Here is a 25,961-nt window from a genome sequence, read left to right as displayed (position 1 = left end):
TTATTTTTGTGTGTGTTTATTATTTGGTCTGCAGACAGAGTTTTTACTGAGTGCTTGCATCCTCTTGTCTTGTTTTAGCCACCTCAGATGGGAAACATGCCCATGATGACCCAGCCCACCATGATGTACACTCAGCCCGTCATGAGGCCCCCCAACCCCTTTGGCCCCATCCCCGGCACACAGGTAGGCACAGCTGCATGTTCTCGTCGCCAAACCAGGCTCATCCTATGCCTGTTCCCGAACAGCTCTTTGCACTTGCACAGCGATTCCGGAAGGATCATCACCATATATACTCTTCTCTCACTTAAAAAAACACACATATGAGCGCTGTCAGTGTTATTGCATATGGTTAATGTAATACGAATAACGCATTCATATTTTTTACCGCAATTAATCGTGTTTGTCGTTTTGAGCATTCTGTGCACTGTAGTTGAACCACAGAAGTGAACGTGATGGAGAAGAAACAATACTGGGCAACACCTGCCACAACAGTACCTTGCGAGAGACTATTCTCACTGTCAGGTCATGTCGTACAAAAGAAGAGAGCAAAGAAAATGATAACATAGTAGTTTAGAGAAGAAAGAGGTGCCCTGCAGTACTATGGTTTTAGTTCCTATATTGAGCCTATGCCTTTAAACGTCTGTGAAGCTGAGGGTACACCATTCTACATGTTGCTAGAAAAATGAAAAGTGTTTTGTTTTTTGTTGTAGAAATTCAGATTCTACATTTTTGAACGCCTTTGTCACTTGCAACATTATCAAATGAGTTGTGATTTTTGTTGAACAAAATTACATAATATAATTATTTTATCAAAGTTGGTAAACATGAGACAAGGTCAATTGTTACAGAATAGGTTTAACTTAATTTCTTTGAATGACCTGATTCAATATTGTCTCTAATCATGTATTTTGGGTTATTTTAATATGTTGAACTGGCACTGATTTGGCTAAATTGGATAAATAAGCTATAGTTTAGGCATACTACAGCATACTCCCGCCATATGCAAAGAACAAGAATTGAACAAACTCATCACGCAATATATATTTTATTCTTCTGTGTGGCCCGGTAATTCAAGCATGGTCCAAAAAGTTAAAATGTGCGCACATAAGAGGTGATTTGTATCAGTGAATGTGCAAGCGTTAAATGGTCTTAATTAGCCCCTTAAAAAAAATGCTGACAATCTACAATGTGAGTTTCAAGTTCCTGTATATACAAAGTGCTGGGTCCCAGGCTCCAGGAATCTTAAATGCTCAAATCTCTCAATTTTTGCTTTTAGTTTGTTTATATGCAAGTAGGATTTGTTTCAGTGCAGAATTCATCTCCCAGTCTCATGCCACTGGAATTGAAATGCATTTGGCGTTATTCCGCACCTCTGCTCAGAATGGCGCAGGTGCAGCCGGGAGCCCCATTCTGACTGCGGTGGGAATCCTGCCGTGTAGAAATGCAGTATTCAGAACACAGCCCGAGTGGACCCCATTCACACCCATGCACGACTCCGGTGTTCTGAATACATTGGCTTGCATGTAAACACCAGTCTCCGATAAAGGATACGTATTCTGCAACCATGTAACTCCCTGCCCCCTTTAACTTGGAATACATATCCTGATCAATTCCATTTTGCAGTTTTTCTGTCTCCAGATTGATATATATATATATACACTCACCTAAAGGATTATTAGGAACACCTGTTCAATTTCTCATTAATGCAATTATCTAACCAACCAATCACATGGCAGTTGCTTCAATGCATTTAGGGGTGTGGTCCTGGTCAAGACAATCTCCTGAACTCCAAACTGAATGTCTGAATGGGAAAGAAAGGTGATTTAAACAATTTTGAGCGTGGCATGGTTGTTGGTGCCAGACGGGCCGGTCTGAGTATTTCACAATCTGCTCAGTTACTGGGATTTTCACGCACAACCATTTCTAGGGTTTACAAAGAATGGTGTGAAAAGGGAAAAACATCCAGTATGCGGCAGTCCTGTGGGCGAAAATGCCTTGTTGATGCTAGAGGTCAGAGGAGAATGGGCTGACTGATTCAAGCTGATAGAAGAGCAACTTTGACTGAAATAACCACTCGTTACAACCGAGGTATGCAGCAAAGCATTTGTGAAGCCACAACACGTACAACCTTGAGGCGGATGGGCTACAACAGCAGAAGACCCCACCGGGTACCACTCATCTCCACTACAAATAGGAAAAAGAGGCTACAATTTGCACAAGCTCACCAAAATTGGACAGTTGAAGACTGGAAAAATGTTGCCTGGTCTGATGAGTCTCGATTTCTGTTGAGACATTCAGATGGTAGAGTCAGAATTTGGCGTAAACAGAATGAGAACATGGATCCATCATGCCTTGTTACCACTGTGCAGGCTGGTGGTGGTGGTGGTGTAATGGTGTGGGGGATGTTTTCTTGGCACACTTTAGGCCCCTTAGTGCCAATTGGGCATCGTTTAAATGCCACGGCCTACCTGAGCATTGTTTCTGACCATGTCCATCCCTTTATGACCACCATGTACCCATCCTCTGATGGCTACTTCCAGCAGGATAATGCACCATGTCACAAAGGTCGAATCATTTCAAATTGGTTTCTTGAACATGACAATGAGTTCACTGTACTAAACTGGCCCCCACAGTCACCAGATCTCAACCCAATAGAGCATCTTTGGGATGTGGTGGAACGGGAGCTTCGTGCCCTGGATGTGCATCCCACAAATCTCCATCAACTGCAAGATGCTATCCTATCAATATGGGCCAACGTTTCTAAAGAATGCTTTCAGCACCTTGTTGAATCAATGCCATGTAGAATTAAGGCAGTTCTGAAGGCGAAAGGGGGTCAAACACAGTATTAGTATGGTGTTCCTAATAATCCTTTAGGTGAGTGTACATGTGTATATATAGACACACAAGCCTAGTGAGGGAGAGTCTTGCATTGTGAAGGAGGGTTTCTTTTCTGTCGCTGATGACACTTTCCAGTTCCTTCATGGCTGGGCTGTTCACGCAGCCTTGATTCCCACAGATTGATCAATGAAGCTGTGTAGCCTTCATTCTTAATCTGTCTCGCATCACTTTCTCTGTAAACTTTTTTCTCTCTCTCTCTCTCTCTCTCTCTCACTTGAATATTTCCTGGCTGTTCCTCGATTCCTTCACTGTCTCTCATTCTCTTTGAACTAGCTTTCTGCAGCTTCTAGTCCTTCCAGTCAAAGTCCTCTCAGAGCTCCAGGAAAGGACCCTTTTGCAGAGCTCTCTCTCAAGGATTTCTTGTAGAACATCTTTAGGTACAGCATGTTCTGTGTGTGTGTGTGTGTATGTGTGTGTACGTGTGTTGCATGATCTTAACAATAAAGAACCTTTGTTAGGCATGTGAATACATAACAATCCTGTTCTACGAAACTTGAGGAATTTGGGTTTAATTTCACTCTGGGGTTTCAAAATTCTGTAATCTCTGTTGGTCACCTTAAATTGTTTCCGCTTTCCTTCAGTCGGCTTTCTCTTGCCCTGAAGAACCCCAAGCTGTCGAAAAACTCTCCCAAATTGTCCCATGTGGCCCATTTGTGTGTCACTCTTTTAGTATGAGCACATGGATCTGTGAACAATCTTGTAGTGCAACACACAGCCGTTTAAATTCAATGTATTAATGGAAGTAAGCACGGCAAGTTTGTGTGCTTTTTGAGTGACCAGCAACCAGGAGATTGAAGTAAAAAAATGTAATTAAGTTGTTAAGAATTCCAGTTTCAGTGCATAATAAACTAGGGCACTTTACTATTCCACCCTAAAAGTAGGACCTGCATACAGTGAATGATGAAATTAACAAAATTAACTTTTTAATAATGGCAGCAGAACTGCAGGAGTTTCAGAGGATATCGCCCAGTGGTGAAATCACTTTTACATGGAAGGAAAATCTGAAAGGGCTTGAACTTCACAGTATGGCATTAATCCCTCCCACCCCCCCACCTCACCTCCCTTTCCCCATCTTTATTACAATTATTATAAACACTCTGATTTAGTCTTAATTTATTCCAGCAGAGCGTTTCATATAAACAGTAATTGGACTGAAAACGCCTTTTAGTCAAGATTTGTAAGATTGACTCAATCAGCATGATCTATCATTTAAAAGCTGAGCACAGAAGGAAAACTTTGAACGTGCCTTGAGGACATAACTGAAGCATTTAACCATCTATATTCCTTTCGTTTATATTATATTATCCCACTTCACCAGGCCTCTGTATGTGACACTTATTGCAATGGGCTCCTTAGGGTTAGACTGCTTCTATATAACCTTACACAGCGAAAATAGAAAGATTCAACAGGTTGGATCTGTAAAATATAGAGGCCTTTCAATTTAAATGCACATTTTGTTTCAATTATCAGTAGCAAATGAATATGAAGACTTTGGGATTTAATTTTCTAGTGCACAGCTCATAATACTGTTACCTACAAAGCGATTAAACTAAAATAATCAGAAACAAGATGCTCAGAGGGCAACTAATTACTAGAAATAAATTAAATCTGTGAATCTTAAAATACTTAACTTTACAGAACTGCAACACTGTTCAATTTGTAGACCCCACAAAAACATTAGAGGTTTATTGATGACTTTTCTTGTTTTTGTTTTTTCCTTTTCCCAGCAGATGCAGTTCATGTAATTTGAAGGGAGTCGTTGCTTTCTGAAGATGAGCGCTAAGCGGCAAAACTCTAATCCACTTTGCTGTCTTTACTCTTCAGTGGAAATATCAACATACTATGGACATGTGAAGGATTGAGAGGTGTAATGATATGGGGGTGGGGGGGTGGGGAACCATGTTTAAACAGCGTCTCTGGACCGGCGCAAATTTTTGTAATTTGTCTAACACAGTAACAGTTTAAGCTGTTGTTATAACCCAACATTGGGATCACTCATCTTACGTGACACCTGTAGATAGATATTGGAGCTGGAAGGGAGGAATTTAGACTTTACTGTTATGTATGAAAAAATACTTGGGTGTAACATACAGCTTGATGTTTTCTTTGGGGGCGGTCGGGGGGGACGGGGAATCATTTAACACTTGATCTGATCATCAATCATGCAGTATCTAATTTAACTGTCACAAATTAGAAATGCTAACTACAGTTTATACTATTGATTTTGGTTTTTATTTCCTTTTTTTTTAAGAAGAAAAAAAACTATTACGTTTGCAGTAGACATTCCTTGTGTATTGTTTGTATTTATTTATGATTATCCGTTAAAGACATAAAAAACAAAAAAAAACATCGAACACTTCCTTGTGAGAGTGATTCAGGATTATTCATGGGTATGGGTGATTGTATAATTGAGTGACTGAGTTTCAAAATAAATATTAAAAAAAACACCTGTAAAACTGACTGATAGAGCACTAAATATTCTCTAAAACAGTTTTGTCAAGTACAATTCTTTGTAGCTCAGAATCTCACAACCCTACGTTTGTAAGGGAAATAGGGGAGAAATATACAATTTATTAATCCACATAGTCAATTCTGTGCCTAGGATTTTGCAAGGGAACATTTATCTGACTAGTAAAGCACTACATTTGTGATTCAGCAGTATTGCATTGGGAAGGATCTGTATTGCTTTATGCTTGGCATGTCATTATTTTACATTGACAATTATATGGCTGCCTTTCCAATCTGAATGTGAGGAGTTGCCTTCATGTTACGACATCTTTCTAATGACCAGCACTGCAGGAATCTCAACGTGGCAGTAGACGTAGATGGGAGCATTTTCTGTGTTTGGCATCATTGAAAATGGAGGGGAAATATCCATATGGGTCGGTAGTTTCTATGTAAATTTGTAGTAAAGGGGTCCAGTTGAACAGAGAAATGGGGGGAGCACTGTTGATCGGTGCTTTGTGTATATAAAACAGATTCTGTCCATTCGAGGGGTATGAAGGATAGTCTGAAATATGAAGGCAATTCTAGTCATTAATTTAGCATATTTGCTGCATTGTCCTTGCAGATTCTATTTTTGTTTATAAAAAAAAAATGTATGTAAGCAGAAATGGGTTGATTTTCAAATAAAGTGCAGCTTCCACAAAGTTTTTATTTTATTTACATGCTTTGTTCTTCTCATTGCAGTGTTACCTGTAGAAGAGCATTGTGTTATTCAATGAACTCATGTAGAACATAGGAAAAACAAAAAACATTTTAATGTAATGTTATTGACCACATGCAAACAATCTAAGTAATTAAAAGGAGTACCGATAAGAATGTTCTATTTTAACTACTTTTCCACCCTTTTGCATAAAATGCCAACACATGCTGTTTGTTTTGCTTGTGCTTATAGATAGATTTGGAAGCAAAATAGACACACTTTAAAATATTTACTTTTAAAAATGATAGTTTGTAACTTTATACATTTCAATAATAATGTTTTTTAAACTGTAAATCAATGTTTTTTACACTTTGTACACAACTAATCAAATGTCCTATCAAGGGAAAAAAGCATTGCGTATAACTGTAGAGAGACAACTGGTCCTTTAATAAACACAAACAACACAACATAAAATATATACAAGTTTTAAGATTACAACATTTTTGTTTTAACCGGAAAACAATTTGGCAGATGACTGTATAAGGTAACTTGGAACATAGCAAAATAAAAAGGAAATAAACAAAATTAAATTAAATCTAATATGGATATATAGACCTATATCCAGTTTAGATTCATGGCTCCAGATTACAGTATCTTGCTCATAGTTTTAGCGTAAGTGGAAGGCTTTTTGAAGGCTTATCATTCAGCAATACATTTCATTAAACAGTTGATTGGCATCTCCACTTCTATATTTCTGTGATCATTTAAAGGGATACCTCGGTATTTTGGCATTTTAACCCTGGTGTCTTACTCACCCAGAGCCATACGAATCCGTAAAAAACTTTTTTATTCTGTGCGTCCTGTTTGAAGAAATTTGAATTTTTCGTTCGGAAGACAATGGTCGCAAAACGCTGACTCTCACAAAATGGCTAATTATGAATACACACGAGGCATTGACTTACAGCAATTGTGCTAATCTAATAAAACAAAAAATTCTAATTTCTTCAAACTGGAGGCACAGAATTTCAAAAGGTTTCCACGGATTCGTATGACTCTGGGTGATTAAGTGATTTAATCGGGCTAAAATGCCAAAATACCGAAGTATCCCTTTAAGTGCTTCAGGTATCGATAGTTGTTTTGGCGCAGTTTTCTTGTTTCTTTTCCATAGATATCTTGAAGTAGTCATTGTATTCAGTGACACAGCACGTCTTGAGGTGATGTATTCAATTTGCTGTAATCTTTACCGCTGTTGCCACCATGTGAAATATTTGCAATCGGCTGTTCTGATGTTATTTTCTGATATTTTATAAAAATCCAAACCACACTCCTTGGAGACATATTTATTGCTCCAGATGGTACCACAAACAAATACTTCACTGTCTCTTTCCTTTATGCATCACAGCATTATATGCGACAACCCACATAAGTATTGGTAAACTTTATCGGCTATATTAACCAAAAAAAATATATAGCGCATAATGTAGTTTCTCCCTTAATCAGTGTCGATCCGATAACCCACCGATATATCGTGGCACCCCTAAATTTTACATTTTTAAAGTTTGGTGGAAGGTTACATACATGCGTTTTATCAGGTGGGCAGGGGACTGCACATTCAGTACTTCGACGTTTCAAATAAGTAAAACCTGCTGTCAACCCCCAATCACCCTGGCACTCCAAGGCTAGGAATGTCCCAGTTGTGTTAAAGGTGCTTTCCAAAAGTAGTGTCCATCGTGCAGGTCTGTCGGGCTCAGGACGCTAGCTGGGGGCCGGTTCTCCAAATCTAGACTGGATCATGTTCGAAGTAACGGGCCAATCCTCTGTCTCCCGCCCTGTGCGGGGGCCACAGTCCTGTCTTGGGGAGGACTGGGCTTGATGAATGGGCATGGCTTGGCCCACCACACTCAGCAGCTTCAGCTCCAGGGGCCCCAGCTGCATGGGCTCCTACACACAACAGAGGGGTTTTCAGCAACACTGCGCTAGTTCCTGTCTGGCTTGGCTTCAACACACTCTACCAGTCTGACAAGGAGCGGGATTGTTACTGGGATTAACCTAGTGTCTCTTTTCCAGCGACTCACAAGAGGGACAGATGAGCGTCCACAACCTACTGGCAGCCCCTGTGGATAGACAGTCTAAATTTGATCAAATAAATATAAAACTATAACTTACATTGGTCATATATTTATGAAACTGGGTGGAGCAGCATTTATATACTGTTTTGTTTCTAATGTTTCATAAATGGTATTCACTAGATCAGTAAAACCTTTTGGGTAAAAACCTTTCCTCCGTTTTTACAATACTCATAATTTATTAGTTGATACTGTGGCAGGTATTTAAATGAGAACAAGGAAGTTATCTGTCTAACAGTTTAAAATATAGAAAAATAACCATCTCGAAACCCAGAAACTAAGATCTTATTCTTATACTGGATTATTTTAATAGCCATTGTGTGTTTTCAATATTCTAGGGATTTGAGAGAAATCTGTATAAAATAAATCTCCAGCAATAAATCTGACACACATAATAGATTGATATATTAGAACTTCATTTGGAACTGAAATGCAACACTTTTTGCTGCCCTAAAGCGCAGACTGACCTATATATAGTTACAGCAGAGAAACTGCAGATGATGCTGGAGGCATATGGTCCTCATAAAACATGGCCAGCCTGCTTCTAATGGCAGCATGCACTCTTTGAAAATGTTGAACTACGATACCGACACTGCCTGAATGGAACATGGTTTATCTGCCGGGTAAAAATAGTTTTAAGACTGATGCACAGTAAAGAATCTTCCCTGGTGATTCTGGTAAAACAATATGGGTTATTAAAGCAAAGGAACTGATAACTGGAGAGTCACTGGGGGTTTTATGGAGCTCGATTAGTTGGCTCTTTTGCAAACCTCTGAGATAATTGACTAATTGCCGGTATGTAGAAAATAAGTATCCCCCCGATCATATATGACACACTCTCTTCAGAAGACTTGCAGTTTAGTGATGTACTTTAATCACCAAACCAATAGGCAATAATAAAACTGGCTTCTGCTCAGCCAGCGTGCCTTTCAAGTCTGTCATCCCTTTGTTTAAGCTTCCTCCCATTTTACCAGCTAACAAACACGGGCTTCGTTTGCTGAATGCCTCACTTGAAAGTTCACCTGGCTCCCGTACAGCGCGACTCTGAGATCCTGCGCGGGAGATGCAGTTGGCTGGTCGGCCGGCCGGCTGCAGCTGGCGCCTCTTTCATCTCCCTCCAGTTCTCTGGGTACGCCGAGACCGTTCCCTCCTTCCGCTGCTGCCAGGAGGAAATGTATAGGTCTGGAAGGTGCGTCTGGAGGGAAACGTTGACAATCAAGAGGATTGTGCGGCGGCACGAACAGAGGAAAGAGAAAAAATATACGAGTGCATGTATAGTTGACTTTTTGTCAGCTTTGTGTGCCTGTTTATGGGCAGTGTTTAAGCCCTATTATTGGGGTGCGTGATACAGTACTTAGGATACAGGAACTGCACCCTTCCCCATCTGTGAGCACAAGAGATGCTGCCTTTCGTTTGTGTTTTATAGGCCTACAGTGATGTCTGGGTGATAACAGTATAACCGTAATTGTTTTTTTTGATCAGGGAAAACTCGAGTGAGTGTTTTGACAAATAAAGCAAGGGAAATGGGTGTGGGATGTTATGGCTTCATGCCTTCCTCTGACTCCAGTTATTTTGTTCTTATCAGAGATGAATTACCAAGATTTTTTGTATATACTGAAAGGGATGGCCGTTAACAAATTCCTCGCTTGTGCCGCACTTCCGCAGCAACTGAGCAAGTGTAGTCCTTTCACAGCAGGCAGTGCAGCTGATGTCATGTTCCACAAAGATTAAGTTTTCCTCCGAGGTGAAAATAAACCTGACTTAAAATACAGTGACAGCCCAAGAGGAACTTCAGTTTTGGTGCTTGGTGAGAATAATAAACAGCACATCCTCAGAGCCCTTCAGTAGCAAAACTACTAAGTCAGTGCCCTCTTGTGGTCAAATCACTTCTCTTTTCCTAAGAGAAACAGAGATGGAAATGACTATCTCCATCATAGCAACTTCTCCTTATCTGTTGGTCCAAACCATCTCAAACACACATATGTGACCTCTGGACGAACCATGAGGGCTCTACCTGGTTGATCAGTGAGATACAGTTTGTCGAAATCTTCCCCCAGCATCCCGGTGTCAATCACATCTAGGCCAGCTGCCTCAGTGAGGAACACCTTTCTGTGTGTAACAACGAAGACACACTTTATTTGGGATTTTCCGGTCTGCAGGTGTAACTCTAGTCCACATCATGGTAAGTGTTAAGTCAGTGTTACCGGGAGATCTTCAGGTTACCCAGTCTGTGCTCAAACATCTCATTTACGATCGCCAAATTCTCCTCCTCCAGTTTCTGGACGGCATTCTCCAGTAAAGCAACTTCTCTATTGTAAATTGTTATCTGAGCCAGAAAACAGACATTTAATTTAGATCAAATTATATTTAAGTAGGTTCTTAATTCTAGGGCAGTTACAATTCAAAGTGCTGTGCACATACCAATCAACCAGAAAAACTGCAAAATCTTGAATCCCTGTAAATATTACAGAAGTAAATAAAACCTTGAATACCTCTTTTTTCAACCATTCATTCTCCCTGATCTCCTGACGGCTGTGTTTGCCAAGATGTTTAATGGCCGTCTGGAGGAAGGAGATTACATCATTAATGTTGGAAATGCATACATTCATTCTGCATTGTGTCAATACACAATTCTGTTCAATGGTGAAAAATTGTGTTTAGATTTTACAAATCAGGGCTGTCCTGTCCAGGCGGAATCAGTCACGATTAAATTGTTATGCTAATTATATGATTCAGTCAATATATCATATAATACCTCTGTAGCAAAATGTTTCGTCTCATCGATCAGCTTTTCTGTTTTCTTATCAATTTCACTAACTGTCACATCCAAGGATCGTTGGATGTGATCTGCAAAACAAACAAAAAAACTAAAAAAAACAAAACAAATATATATACACTCACCTAAAGGATTATTAGGAACACCTGTTCAATTTCTCATTAATGCAATTATCTAACCAACCAATCACATGGCAGTTGCTTCAATGCATTTAGGGGTGTGGTCCTGGTCAAGACAATCTCCTGAACTCCAAACTGAATGTCTGAATGGGAAAGAAAGGTGATTTAAGCAATTTTGAGCGTGGCATGGTTGTTGGTGCCAGACGGGCCGGTCTGAGTATTTCACAATCTGCTCAGTTACTGGGATTTTCACGCACAACCATTTCTAGGGTTTACAAAGAATGGTGTGAAAAGGGAAAAACATCCAGTATGCGGCAGTCCTGTGGGCGAAAATGCCTTGTTGATGCTAGAGGTCAGAGGAGAATGGGCCGACTGATTCAAGCTGATAGAAGAGCAACTTTGACTGAAATAACCACTCGTTACAACCGAGGTATGCAGCAAAGCATTTGTGAAGCCACAACACGTACAACCTTGAGGCGGATGGGCTACAACAGCAGAAGACCCCACCGGGTACCACTCATCTCCACTACAAATAGGAAAAAGAGGCTACAATTTGCACAAGCTCACCAAAATTGGACAGTTGAAGACTGGAAAAATGTTGCCTGGTCTGATGAGTCTCGATTTCTGTTGAGACATTCAGATGGTAGAGTCAGAATTTGGCGTAAACAGAATGAGAACATGGATCCATCATGCCTTGTTACCACTGTGCAGGCTGGTGGTGGTGGTGTAATGGTGTGGGGGATGTTTTCTTGGCACACTTTAGGCCCCTTAGTGCCAATTGGGCATCGTTTAAATGCCACGGCCTACCTGAGCATTGTTTCTGACCATGTCCATCCCTTTATGACCACCATGTACCCATCCTCTGATGGCTACTTCCAGCAGGATAATGCACCATGTCACAAAGGTCGAATCATTTCAAATTGGTTTCTTGAACATGACAATGAGTTCACTGTACTAAACTGGCCCCCACAGTCACCAGATCTCAACCCAATAGAGCATCTTTGGGATGTGGTGGAACGGGAGCTTCGTGCCCTGGATGTGCATCCCACAAATCTCCATCAACTGCAAGATGCTATCCTATCAATACGGGCCAACATTTCTAAAGAATGCTTTCAGCACCTTGTTGAATCAATGCCACGTAGAATTAAGGCAGTTCTGAAGGTGAAAGGGGGTCAAACACAGTATTAGTATGGTGTTCCTAATAATCCTTTAGGTGAGTGTATATATATATATATATATATATATATATATATATATATATATATATTTTTTTTTTTTTTTGTAGGTTGCAGTTGTTTAGATGCGTAACTCAAAAACTATAGAAGTGACTAGTATATGTATCCACGTTTCTGTGGGAAAACTATTGCCAATAAATGTACTACACTAATGTAAATCTACAGGCTTAGAAACTAGAAATGAAAGAACATCTAAAACTGATTGTGGGTTTTGAATGTGACTTAAAAAGCTGTAGTATCCCTTTTTAAGAATGAAAATAAAAACATGGGAGTCCTTGAATACAGCAGTTGTGTAGCTAAAAAGATTATAATATGACCTTTAAAAGGTCACAAGGAAACTGATTGGTCCATATGAACCAAATGGACATAAAGAAGATTATTCTATGAATCTCAATAATTTCAATAAACTGTACAGATACAAGAACCATAAGCAACAATAATTAATGCATTCTGAATACAATTCATCATGTTGGTATATAACCTATTTATCTCCACCACCACCCTCTCTCCTATCTAGGTCATCTCCAAGCACCAACTGGAATTTGTTATGAAATATTTCCTGTTTTACGTCAGACTGAAACCCACAGCACCACCACATGGAAAATGAACCGAGAGACACAGACCTGCTATCTCCTGAAAGTCCCGCTGCAATTGTCGGAGTTCCCCCTCCAGCAGCTGGACTTGCAGGCCGTGCTCCTGGCTGCCCACTGTCTTGTACGCCAGCCAGCAGCGTCTCTCACTGTGCCCCGCCAGGACCTTTTGCTCCAGACCTCGGAGCTCCCTGCGCAGCTCTGCCATACACAGCACAGCACAGGGTAAGTCACTACGGGCAGTTCAATATTAGCATGTCCTCACAAAGGCCATGTTCCAGCGCTTAAGAGTGTCAACGCTGTAGGTTTTCCTGTGCACAGTAGTCTCTACCTTCCAGTTGGTGATCGCTGGTCCTGGCCAGCTCCCAGTACTCTCTCTGGGCCTGCTCGACCTGCTCCCTGTTCACCACCTCGCTCTGCTCCAGGTCGCGCTCCTGCTCCTTTGCCTGCTTCAGCAGAGTGCGGATGTGCCCCGTCTGCTCCTCCGTCAGCTGCTTCTTCTTCACCGGCACAACAACGACACAATCACACACAACAGGCCCACTGCAAATGTAGGGTTTCTTATTGTCCTGCAGTGCACAACTCTGGGTCACATTTTTACAATGGTAGCTTTCTTTATTCTGCACAGATATGGGCATAGCTCTTCCTAACACACTTTTCTCTTTCAGAATGAAGACTTCATCACCTAACGGTCACCACTACCTCGCAAAACGACATTCAGCACAAGAACAATACAACAGAAACACTACAATGCCTAACACACAGGTGGACATGTTAGTCAGGAACACCTACTTCTGATTTACAAAGAGTGATAGCCTGGTAAACATAATAATTCAGTTAATTGCATTGCAGTACAGTGTGTAAAAATGCTGGTTGCCAAGCCAATGCCCTTCCCTCCTTACCCGTTTCTTGTATCTCTGGTTCTTCTCCTCCAGTTGGCTCACTTCAGACAGGAACTCTTCTATTTCTTTTCTTTTGACTTGTATTCTATAAACACAATTACACACTCCAGGCATGGTCTTGTAATGTATGTACTTTTGTAGATTTCTCTTTAAGAAAGTGCATTTTTCTCTTCATTTCTTTCTTTACTTGCTAATCAAATAAGGCAGACATTAAATGGTAATGACTGGAAAACCCATTGGAGATGGTTAAATAAACAATGTAAATCAACTATTCATAACCCTGCTAAATATTGAAGGGATTTGTGGTGGAGCTGGGTGGGTGTGTTATATGTATTGTTCTTAAAAGAAATGTAAACCATTTTAAGCATTCAATAAAAGACACCACAGTGAGGTTCTGGATAAGTGCGAGGTCCTGATGGATAGAAAGGAGGGGAAACCCCAGTCATTTCAGTTAGGGACTTTTGGACTTTGTATTTTGGACATTGGTGAAGTGCTAAATGCACCGACCTTTTTTTTAGACTTTTTGTGTGTTTTGGGGGAGTGTGTGTTAATAGACACAAGGTGCAGACTTACTGAAAAGTTATGAACGCCTCCGCTAAAGTCATCTTGTCCTCCGGGGCAGCAGGTTTCTTCTTTCCCATTGTCACTAACCAGTGGCCCAGTTCCCAGTTGCAATGAATTTGGAGAATTAACTATTACTGCGTTTAATTTAATAGCCCTTTCAATTATTGTATGCTATTTTTAATGAAAACAAGGTTCATTTCAATGCAAGTAATTCTGTTCTCAGTGATACTAGTGTATGCAGGCTACAGGACGCAAACACAAAGCTGCATTAGTATACAACTACAGAAATCATATTAAAAAAAAACGTTTATATTAGAAACTCTTATCGTGCGTGTATATTTAAAAGTTGATTACCGTCTCCCGCTGCGGTACAGACTCGTCTCGCTGCTTTTCGGTGTGAACCGTATGATTTCCACTCGCTCCCATGGAAACAAATCCCGCACCGCAGTGAGGTAGGAAATAAACAGCGCGTCTGTGCGGCGCAGATGCCCGCAGGTCTGCGGGGTCTGCGCGGCTCCGCCAATGGGAGCGGTGGGATTGTAAAAATCTGCGCAGAACTGCGGAGACCTGCGCAACAAGAAGGCGACCGATTCGCACATTGGAGGCTGCCGCCTAGCTGTAACAATGTGCTACTGCAGGGATACTGTCTTGTGGAATGTAAAAACAAATAGTGGAATAAAAGTTACAACAGTGGCAACTTTCTAATTATTATTATTATTATTATTATTATTATTATTATTATTATTATTATTATATTTTTATTTCTTGGCAGACGCCCTTATCCAGGGCGACTTACAACATAAGTGCAAACAAAGTGCAGAAATACAGTGAAGTACAAGGCATCAATCATTACAAATTCAATTTAGCTAAAACAGCAATTCAAAATACATTTTACAAATTCCAATTTACAATTTACACAAGTAGACTTCCTACATCCTGGACGGTGAAAGCTAAGTGCTGTCAAGATGTAGGGTCACAGACAAGGGCTACGGGAAAGGGAGCAAGGAGCAGTGGAGTAGCGTGTGCGAATCGTGGCACAGAGAATACCAGACAAGCCGTAGAGTTCTGGATGAGCTGGAGTGGGTGGGTAGTAGATGCAGGCAGGCCGGCCAGGAGGGAGTTGCAGTAGTCCAGGCGGGAGAGGACCAATGACTGGACGAGTAGCTGAGTCGAGTAGTCGGTGAGGAAGGGACGGATCTGGTGTATGTTGCTCAGGAAGAATCTACAGGTGCTTGTCATCGTGGTGATGTGCTGGGAGTAGGAGAGCACAGGATCGAGGGTGACTCCTAGATTTTTTGTGGAAGAAGGAGGAGAGAGTGTGGTGGATTCCAAGGGGATCGAGATGGGGAGGTCAGCAGAAGGTGAGCAAGAGGGGGGAAAAAAGAGGAGATCCGATTTGGAGAGGTTGAGCTTTAGGTGCTGCAAGTTCATCCAGGCGGAAATAGCAGACAAGCAGGAAGAGATGCGAGAGGGGCTGAGAGGCTGAGAAGAGGGAAAAGACAGGAAGATCTGGGCATCATCAGTGTAGAAGTGGTAGGAGAAACCATGGGAAGTGATGAGGGGGCCCAGGGAGCGAGTGTAGAGAGAGAACAAGAGCGGGCCCAGGACGGAGCCTTGAGGAACGCCTGTGAGGAGAGGTTGGGGTCCGGTCACTGAGGTAGAAGGAGAACCAGGTGAGAGCAGTCCCAGAGATCCCAAGGTCAGCAAGGCAGGAGAGGAGGATGGAGTGATCAACAGTGTCAAATGCTGCAGAGAGGTCAAGGAGGATGAGGACTGAGGAGAGGGAGGCTGCCCGAGCACAGCTGAGGGAGTCAGTGACAGCCAGGAGAGCCGTCTCAGTGGAGTGAGCTGTGCAGAAGCCGGATTGCAGAGGATCAAGGAGTGAGTGTTGAGACAGAAAGTCCGAGAGCTTGGAGAGGAAGGGGAGTAGGGAGACAGGGTGGTAGTTCTGAGGAGAGGTGGCATCAAGGGTTGGTTTCTTGAGCAGTGGGATGACGGCAGCTTGTTTAAATGCAGAGGGGAAACAGCCAGAGAGGAGTGAGGAGTTGAGGAGGGAAGAGATGAAGGGGAGAAGATCAGGAGCGGTTGGTTGGAAGAGACCAGAAGGGAGAGGGTCCAGGGCACATGTTGTGGGTTTGTGATGTAGGAGGAGAGCAGAAAATTCAGCATCTGAGAGAGAACAGCAGAGAGACAAGTCTGAGGAGGGGAGGGATGGGCAGGACGAGACGTGAGAGGACAGAGAGAGTCAAGGGAGGAGGTGAGGGAGGAGAACAAAGAGGAGGTAGCACAGTTGACAGATAGATGGGAGAAACAGTCAATGGAAGGTAAGAGAGTGAGGGCAGTGGAAGCAAGGGTGGAGGGGGAGACAGAGCGGAGATTACGGCGGAAGGTGACAGAGGGAGTGGGTGGAGAGGGAGGGAAAGGGAGAAGGAAATGAAGTGGTGGTCCAATGGAGGATGGAGGATGGATGGAGGACTATGCGTGCCAAAATAATAAAATAATCAATCGATCAACATCGAAATAAGCGTTGAAATAAATACATTTATCTATTTATTTCAACATTGATTGATTGATTATTTTCTCTCTGTATTTATTTTTAATTTTGGCATGGGTAGTCCACCATACCTTCCATGTAAAAACGTCTTAACTGCGACATGCAAGCATCCATATACCCTACAGGCTTATTCAAAACAGGTAGTAATACTAACACCAATAACACCACCTCTTCATTTTTCCAGTTCTCCAATACAATTATGTATTTATTATTTCTGACCTGAAAGGTATATGAAATGTAATTGAAATGTTAGTAACCATTGCTTATCACTTACAACTGTTACTAAATGATTTACACCGGTGCATTAGACTGAGCACCTTGCAATTTTGAATACTTGTAATGTTTTGTTTTGTTTTGTCTCGTTTTGCACATCCATACAAGTGTCCTAATGAAAATACAACAAACTGAATCATGAAGGGATGTAAAAATGGTGTGCAGTCATATTTTTGGAACACAGAAATTGTCCCAACAAAGTGGTGCTTTACTGTAGATGTGTCATCAGTGTTTGTAAAGCACACTGCTATCTCCATGTTTTCAAGTGTTTTTGTTTGTTTTGTTTGTGCTGGAGAACTCAATGCATAAAGTTAATTTTTAATTTGGAAAAGGGGAAAACTATTTAAGAATTAGGACATTTGATAGCAGTAACATAGGATTAGGCTTATTACTTTTTGTTCAGCTGAAATACAGAGAATCAGTATTTTCTGTGATCATTTAAAATGCATTAAAAAAAAACTTAATGAAGGAATAATCTCATGCAGCAACTTCCATAATTATTTAACTTGTTCAGGTTTTAAAAATATGTTTAATCCATCTTTCATTCCTTCCCTCAGGAACGTGTACACTCCTACAAGACAAATATTGGTCAAGATCACAATATTTAAATAAGGATTATGACAACGCTTCAAATATGAGTTCAGTAGAACATAGGGAAACTGTTTTTCTTTTAATTACTTTTTATTACATTTGCACTTGATTATGTAATGAATAATACAATAAAGAGCTGAGCTGAAAGCACCCCGCTTTTCTGTTTTGTTTTGTTTTTCACTAGTATGCAGATATTGAGGGAAACAAATGTTTTAGTAATTAATTGATTCAGGATGAAGCACATTTGTGGTTTCAAGGCTGTTTGCTCTTTTGGCTGCAGACTTTCCATAATACTTTAAATGCATTGTCTGTTTTCCAAATAATAGAAGATGTATGATTTGTATTTAATGTATTTAAATCAATCTTTTAAGCAGGGAGTAAGCCATATCTGACATCAGGCAAGATTAATATTTCTTAATTGTGTTGTGGTTTTATGTGATTTTAATTCTGTTTGGCAACTACAAAATTCAGTAGTTATATCCCATCCCAGGTTTCCAGAGGTTAAAACAATTGCTCTCTTTACCACCCAGTCCTTGCATTTGTTTTTAATCTGTGCTTGATTACTCATCCTGTTTATAGTCAGCATTCTAGTTTTCTAAGAAAATAGATTAGCAGTGTGTGATTGTATCCTGGCACCTGCTCCATAACCCCCCAAATATGGATACCAAAGCCAAGTGCGGTCTGTTCTAGGTTCTTACTTATGATCCCAATGTCATGACTTAATGAGTGTTATATTTGCCTGACTGCACAAGCTCAGGTGCAAAAGATAATATAGATAATTTCTCCTAATAAGGAATGTTAATGGTGCCGATGGGAACTATTTAAAAAAAGAATAGTCCATCTGTTTAAAAATAACAATTCGAAATAAAGACTGATCAAATTGCTTGTGAGATAACAGAAATATATTTATAACACCTCTGCAATAATATAGAGAGTGTATACAATCATGTAATAGGATTGTTCCATTGTTCCATATCTCTTGTCTCCAGAGTACTTTCACAGTAGTGGTCCTCATTTCCTGTAGTCTGATGCCATAAATGAGTGGATTGAGCAGTGGAGGGACGATGAACAACTGCAATGATATTAATTGCTGTACAGTTAATGGGACGCTGGTGCTGTCCAAACGACGGCTGATGATCTCAAAGAGAATATTCAAAGAGTAAGTCAGGAAGGATATAATGTGTGGCAGGCAGGTATTCAGAGCTTTGCTTCTTGCATCAGAGGAAGCCTTCAGACAAGCTCTCAGTATTCTCTGATAGGAGAACAATATCAGAAGCATTGGTACACATGGAAATAAAACTGTTACAAAGATCCCAAAAAGACTTTCCCTGGTTGTGTCTATGCAAGACAGCCTGACAACGGACCAGTTGTCACAGTAAACTTTCTTTACAATGTTGCCGCACAGTGGCAGGCTGGAAGTGAAACCTATGTGTATACCTAAAATGAACACTGGAAACAGCCAGGCAACAGCAATGAGTTTATTAACAGTCGCAGGTGTCATGATGGAGTGATACTGCAGTGGCAGGCAGATTGACACAAATCTGTCATACGCCATCACTGTCAATATGGTACATTCAAAAGCAGCGTAGGTGTGGATACAAAACACCTGAATTTTAAGTCACATCACCAAACAATGGTGTAACTATCAAAGAACAATATCAACACAGTAGAATATACCTTATAGATGTCATTCTTTGCAATGGAGTAACAAACACCAGAGTATTTAGGGTGTGGTTGTTTGTTTTTCCCTTTCAAAGCTTTTCTTCACTTTTCTCAGTACCTAGGTTAGAATTAAAATTGTGTGTTGTTGTATTAAAATTATATTTATCAAACTGCAGCACTGTGAATAACATTGTATATGTACCTGAACATATCTGAAAATATAAGTGAACAACTATAGTGCTGGTTGTAATTGCAGTAAAATAATTATATGATTTTATGGCGATTAAGCCTCCAATATAATATTTGATCGGAAGAGGATAAAACATAATTGATGATCCTCCATCCCCATTACAAGCTTGATTCAATTTGTGTTATGCGACTGCATGTTTATGAAGCATGTACCTTTTTTCATAAATCAGTTCAGTCTCTGATGCACACCTGCCTTCTAGATAGATTTGCCCAAACTCTTTGGCACATCATTTGTATAATACATAGAATGTATTTGCTGTGAGGGACTGATGTTATCACTTTCAAAGTTTTGTTCAGCCATACAGACTCTTTTGGATTAATTGACAATGCGTTACCCTTTTCAGCATGTAACACCAAAGAAGTACAGTCAATAGTGTATAAATGTTATTGGTGAAACGTGACAATGGGTCAATAAACACTTATCCAAAAATAGCTGGTTATTGGAAGGTCATTAAAACACCTTAATCACCTCAGGGTAACAGGGAATAAAATGAAGGTCATGGCCAAGATTTTGTTGCAGAATAATCATCATTAATTTTCCCCAGGAGAGTCTCCCATGGCTTTGTGGAGTTTAAACTCTAGACATCTATCAGACAACCACCAATTGTTTTGTCTGATAAGAAAAAAATAACAGCATACAATTGAGTATTGCGACAAACCGCCTTGGCTGTACACGTGTGCGGGTCTTCTCTGTGATCTTCTTAGGAGTAAAAACAAGTCATGACCCAGGGAGGAGGTTGCAAAAACAGGGCTGTGCCAGTATGTTTACTTCAAACAAAACAAATCAGAAAACAAAACCTAACTCCCACTGGAGTTGTAACTAATCTTACATAATCATTCTATTTTTAACAAAGTCTGGAATAAATGTCTTGGCTTTGTCCTTATGCGCTATCTCTATTTACCAGATCACTCACCCTTTTGTCTCTCTCTCCTCTCTCTCTCAGGCACGCCTTATATACCTGGTGAATAATTGAGGAAGTAGCACCAGATGACCACATTAGGTGCTAGAATGACTGCCTGAGGGTTTCTGTGAAATGTAGTTGTCTAGGGTCGGTATTCTACCCTAGAGTACAGACCTTGCAGCAGACCTGGCCTGACATATCTGCCATGTATGACCCTGAATCTTGGAACAAATAGTGGAAAATGATGAAGCATATGCCTCCCAGTGGACAAAATTAGGTGAAAGTGACTTCTCGCAAACTTTTCAATTATTAAGAATGCTGTAACTATTTCCACTTATAATGACTTTAAACTTATAGATGGACATTCCATCTGCATCATATATATATATATATATATATATGGAAATGTAATGATATAGTCAAATTGTAGTTGTATGGTTTTATTAAATATTTTTTATAAATTACAAACATGCAAAACACAAATCTGAAATTATGACAGAACAGGGGAGAGTAAAGTTATTCAGGGTAAACCTTGACAAATAAATCTATAGATGGTTGCCATAGCAAAAGTAATGATACAGCCCTGCGTTCTACCTTTGCAGTATAATCAATGAAGACTGGCCCAACTGTGGAGTCAATTGGCTCTTTGTGTTGAAAGAAAATACAATCAGTTCTTTGGAACATGTAGTGAAAAACTGGATTGATACTGAATCAGCACATCTCTTTCTGACCAATGCAGGAAGACAAACCAACCATTCATTCTAGATCTTGTTTTTGAGTTACATGGAGAAAGTGGTCATGTAGTTGCTCTTTTAAATTTGGTTTCCCATTCCAAAAGTAATCGGGTTCTTCTGACACGCTACAAACGTAAATTATTCATGAGAAATGCATGTTAACCATTTTGCGGGTGTTCTTTTTATAAACTTCAAACCAACAAAGTTTTGGGGATTGTGGCATTTGGTGCATTACAATATGTGAGTATACATCTCAGTTTTTTCCCTTCAAACATCTTTTGTGCTATGATTAGCATGAGCTTTTTTAGCATCAAAGATACTGTTAATGTTCTAATTTCATAATTACATTTGTGTGATCACATTCTGGAGTGTCATCTTTATTTCAGTTTGCAGATTGTATGTATCTAGTTAATTATCTGAGCTTGGTTTAAAATCTTAATGAACTACAACTCAAAAAACAACATAGCTTGTGGTTATTTATAGAGCCATTTCCAAAGAGAAAATACATTTGGAACCATGTTTCAGAATGCTTGCATGCAATGGAAAGCATGTGACTTCAGGACATCAAAACCTTCCATCTACAGCCTTTTAGCAATGCTTCAACATGTATTATCTTAATTTGCAAAAGACACAGAACAAGACTTTTTATTAATTTTTAGTTTAAAACTTCACACACACACACACACACACAGACACACACACACACACACACGCACACACAAGTACACACGCACACACACACACACACACACATGTACACGCACGCACACACACACACACACACACACATACACACGTACACGCACGCACACGCACACACAAGTACACACACACACACACACACACACGTACACGCACGCACGCACGCACGCACACATACTAGCAAGCGGGAGATTGCACTGTTTGTCAGTACCCACTGCTATCCAGCCCTCCATTTTAAGAGTGGCACATGACGTTACAACAGCAGGGCACATTGGAATTACTAAAACCTTACAGCGAGTGCGGCACCGCTTCTACTGGGTAAGCTGTTAAAGGGTGTGGAGAGCTGGTGCCAACGCTGTGATGCCTGCACAGCAAGAAAAGGGCCCCAACAGCAGGCAAGAGCTCCAATGCACCAGTATAATGTAGGTGAGCCTATGGAGAGAGTGGACATTGACGTTCTCGGGCCTCTGCCAACCACGGAGTGAGGCAATCGCTTCATTCTGATTGCTATGGACTATTTTTCTAAATGGCCTGAGGCCTATGCACTGCCCAACCAAGAGACAGCAGTTGTGGCAGAAGCTCTTGTGGGACAGTTCTTCACTCGCTTCGGAGTGCCAGGTGAGCTCCACAGTGACCAAGAACTTCAAGTCTGGGGTCTTCCGGGAGGTCTGCAAACTTCTGAGAATACAGAAGACGCGCACCACAGCTCTGCATCCCCAGAGTGACGGCATGGTGGAGCGGTACAATCGCACTCTGGAGGTACAACTAACCCTTTTCGTGGAGCAACACCAGCATGATTGGGACACGCACCTTCCCCTGCTACTCATGGCGTACAGGACTGCAGTCCACCAGACTACTGGCTGTACCCCTGCGTCCATCATGTTTCGCCGGGAGTTCAGAATGCCCACCGAACTGCTTTATGGCAGGACGAAGACAGGAGAGTTCTTTAAGAGAGACTTGGCCGACTCTCTGTGGAGACTGAAGACGCCAGAGGAGCATGAGAGAGAAACGGGCATCCAGTCAAAGGAGCAGCGGCTGTACATGTCCAGTGGTTTTGATGACATGGCGCTGCACCATATGAAGATGGACCCAGATGACAGGATTACCCCCATCCAAGTCCAGAACCATCCATTTGTCACCTTGACACATCTATGTGAGTTCCTCCCCAGCACATATGTCATGTCTTGTGCCCAGGACATGGAGGTCTGCTACAGTCGAGTCAATACCAACACAGCCCCCAGTGAGACCTCCAACAGCCAGATCCATGCTGCCCCCAACACGACCTCCAACAGACAGCTCAACGCTGCCCCCAACACAACCTCCAACAGACAGCTCAACGCTGCACCCAACCAGGCACAGCAACTCGTGGCTGCAGAGGGGAATGAAGGGCACTGCGGGCAGCCAGATATCATCACCCCCACCATCGTACAGGCACCGGCAGCAGACGCCCAACTCTACAACCCCCCCAGGCCAGGCACTACAGGCAGGGCTCGGCTCACCACGCGGGCCACGAGAAACATCCCCCCTGCCCTGGGCACTATGGGCAGGGCTTGGTCCACCACAAGCGAGCCGATACACACACACACACACACACACACACACATGTACACACACACACACACACACACACACACAAACGAGCCGATACACACACATGTACACACACATGTACACACACACACACACACACACACAAAAGAACATTCTTCTAACATCAACTACCGATACACTTTCTTCATTCTTCCTGCATCAAGACAGGCAATCTTATTTCATTACAATCTATCCTAGGCAGCTAGATTTTTATATTTCATTACACTGAGGCTTGAGACAGTCATCAGTCCTTGCACATCTCTGACTAGCTTTCATGCCAGTCGTTGCTCCAAATGACATACCAGGAACGGAACATCTTAAAGTGCATGCTCTTATTTACCATATTTAAACTATCTGCACTTTAATCTCTTAATGTTGATACTCCTCCTAGCTCCATAACTCTATTTCAAATTACCTTGAGTGATCCCTTCTTTTGGCAGGATATACTACTCTAAGTAAAATTCACATTTAACTGCTTGAGTGCCTTGTTAAAATTTAAATTGTTTGTGGTTTATGGGATCCTTCCAAGAATGGTGTGCTGAGATACCTGGTCCAATTAGCTTTAAAATACCAATGAAAATGAACAAACAAACTCTTCACTAACTATGTAATCAGTTTGTACATGTAGAACTGCCATAGGGCACATACAGTGCACATGTATATATACAGCACCTGAAATGCTCAGCTGACCACCGCTAGAATTGACATGTAGAGGCAGTTTGTGCACAGAATCTCATAAGTGTTGCATGCAGCACTGCTATTTTTTTTAGCATTATCAGATGATCAGGCATAGTTCATGTGCTCTGCACCACAAGATAAAATAGTACTGTACTTATATCCTTATGTATTTGAAAATGGATAACTTCAAGTGAGAAGAATAAAGGCTTGATGGAAATCTTATAACTCTGAAACCCTGCATAGCAATTGCAAGATGTGAAGGAGGTTAATCTGAAGTTGTTGGTAACCCATAATGCACCTTTCTAAAAGATATGAAATATGATGCTTCCTTGATGCAAACTTGGGCATTGTATGAACAAAACAAAGCATTCTTGTCTTGCTGGATTGCAGCCAATTCATTGCACACAATGTATATTGTAGTATTACAGGAAATGCTTTCACTGGGACTTCATTGGAGAAACTGAGCGAAGATCCCACCTGTAATTGTCAACAGGCCATAGCACGGTTGTGCTGACCTTATACTTTTGTGCCTGCATGCATTCCACCAGGAGAGCAAACTGGGATGTAATCTTCCCGAAGCTGGTATATGTTATCATGTTTTACACTCATGGACACCTGTGCATGTTCTACTACATGTACATCTGATTATTGAGCTCCAGTCTCCGTCCTGCGCTTCAGACTATAAAATGACAATGTGTTAAAGTGGCCAGTCCAGATGCATCAATGGTTCTCTCATGGCTTCTCCTGATCAGTACAATCACCCTGTTAACAACGAACAGCAGAACATCCATGGCACAGTCGTGCTAGGTTATAGTTAGGTACAAATTATAACTAACATGTACAAACTAGATGCTGCCTTTTGAAGCTCACATTTGCCTCATAGCTGTTCACAGCTAGGGTCTCCTCTGGTAGGTACCTGCTTTTATTGCTACTAGCCATGTGCTTGTCATGTGACTGGAATGTATCCTACGAATCTCAGGGAGTGCCTGTACATTTAGGAAAAGGTTTGTCTCAGGCTTTGGAATAGAGGAACAGGCAACACTGTTAATCCAAAAAACATCATTTTATTTCTATTCATTTCATATGAAACATCTTTTCTCCCCCCTTCAAAAAAGTTCAATTGAAAAGTAGAAAAACCTCAAATGGAGGTTCTCTCCCGCCAAACACAAAGAGCTAAACCACTCTGGCTCCTCCCAACGTTTTATTTTTAATAGTTGTTATTTTTGTTGATATATAAATAGATTTAGTTTGCTATTATTATTATTATTATTATTATTATTATTATTATTATTATTATTATTATTATTATTAACATTTTTGGCAGGCAACCTGCAACCAAATTTCTTTGTTTTTAGGTCAACTGCAGGCTATTCCTCAGATAATAATAATAATACCAGGTCATGCACTCACATATGTGATAAATGTGCTACTTTTCTCGAAAGAAACTTAAACGAAACCGGCCATCTAAAAGCAGTTCAGTGTTTTTACAGGCCTCTGTGTCAATAACCTTTATTTAAATGCGGAGTTTGGATTTTCTTTCTTTGGGCATGTTTCTGTACGGCAACATGCGCACTAAACACGCAACTTAATATAGTCCAACCAGTATAATTACTGTGCTCTCCGAGCGCAGTTTGCCAGCGATTTGTGAGTCACCAAATCCTCCCTCTTTTT

The 25,961-nt window shown here is 41.0% G+C and overlaps 2 protein-coding genes across 16 annotated transcripts in view; one reads left to right on the top strand and one right to left on the bottom strand.

The window, feature by feature from the left end:
- Nucleotides 1–6,047, top strand: part of picalma (phosphatidylinositol binding clathrin assembly protein a) — a 51,216-nt gene extending 45,169 nt beyond the window's left edge. For 12 of the 15 annotated variants that reach the window (XM_066699451.1, XM_066699456.1, XM_066699454.1 and 9 more), the window contains 3 exons: nucleotides 79–183; nucleotides 3,172–3,275; nucleotides 4,626–6,047. In XM_066699451.1, coding sequence (XP_066555548.1) covers nucleotides 79–183; nucleotides 3,172–3,264 — 198 coding nt within the window. In that variant the 3' untranslated portion in view covers nucleotides 3,265–3,275; nucleotides 4,626–6,047. The remainder of the gene's footprint in view (nucleotides 1–78; nucleotides 184–3,171; nucleotides 3,276–4,625) is intronic. The other 3 variants (XM_066699453.1, XM_066699458.1, XM_066699457.1) reach the window with 3 other exon arrangements.
- On the bottom strand, nucleotides 6,033–14,793 carry ccdc83 (coiled-coil domain containing 83). Its single transcript, XM_066700089.1, has 10 exons — nucleotides 14,365–14,793; nucleotides 13,792–13,876; nucleotides 13,221–13,389; nucleotides 12,885–13,090; nucleotides 10,925–11,089; nucleotides 10,662–10,730; nucleotides 10,374–10,495; nucleotides 10,184–10,278; nucleotides 9,180–9,364; nucleotides 6,033–7,984 (listed from the first exon to the last, which is right to left on the bottom strand). The coding sequence occupies exons 1-10, from the start codon at nucleotides 14,430–14,432 to the stop codon at nucleotides 7,799–7,801; spliced, it is 1,350 nt and encodes a 449-aa protein (XP_066556186.1). The 5' UTR covers nucleotides 14,433–14,793; the 3' UTR covers nucleotides 6,033–7,798.
- Nucleotides 14,794–25,961: the final 11,168 nt, after the last annotated feature.

This window comes from Amia ocellicauda, chromosome 3 (assembly GCF_036373705.1).
Source record: "Amia ocellicauda isolate fAmiCal2 chromosome 3, fAmiCal2.hap1, whole genome shotgun sequence".
NCBI lineage: Eukaryota > Metazoa > Chordata > Actinopteri > Amiiformes > Amiidae > Amia > Amia ocellicauda.
This window is presented reverse-complemented; position numbering and strand designations above follow the sequence as displayed.

Excerpts from the sequence above, each read along its gene's own strand:
- ccdc83 (XM_066700089.1), bottom strand. The coding sequence starts at position 14,432 with ATGGGAAAGAAGAAACCTGCTGCCCCGGAGGACAAGATGACTTTAGCG. Across the intron at positions 13,877-14,364 it reads GAGGCGTTCATAACTTTTCA|AATACAAGTCAAAAGAAAAG; the intron begins GTAAGTCTGCAC and ends TTGTGTTTATAG. Across the intron at positions 11,090-12,884 it reads ATTTTCCATGTGGTGGTGCT|GTTCCTAATAATCCTTTAGG; the intron begins GTGGGTTTCAGT and ends AATTGAACAGGT.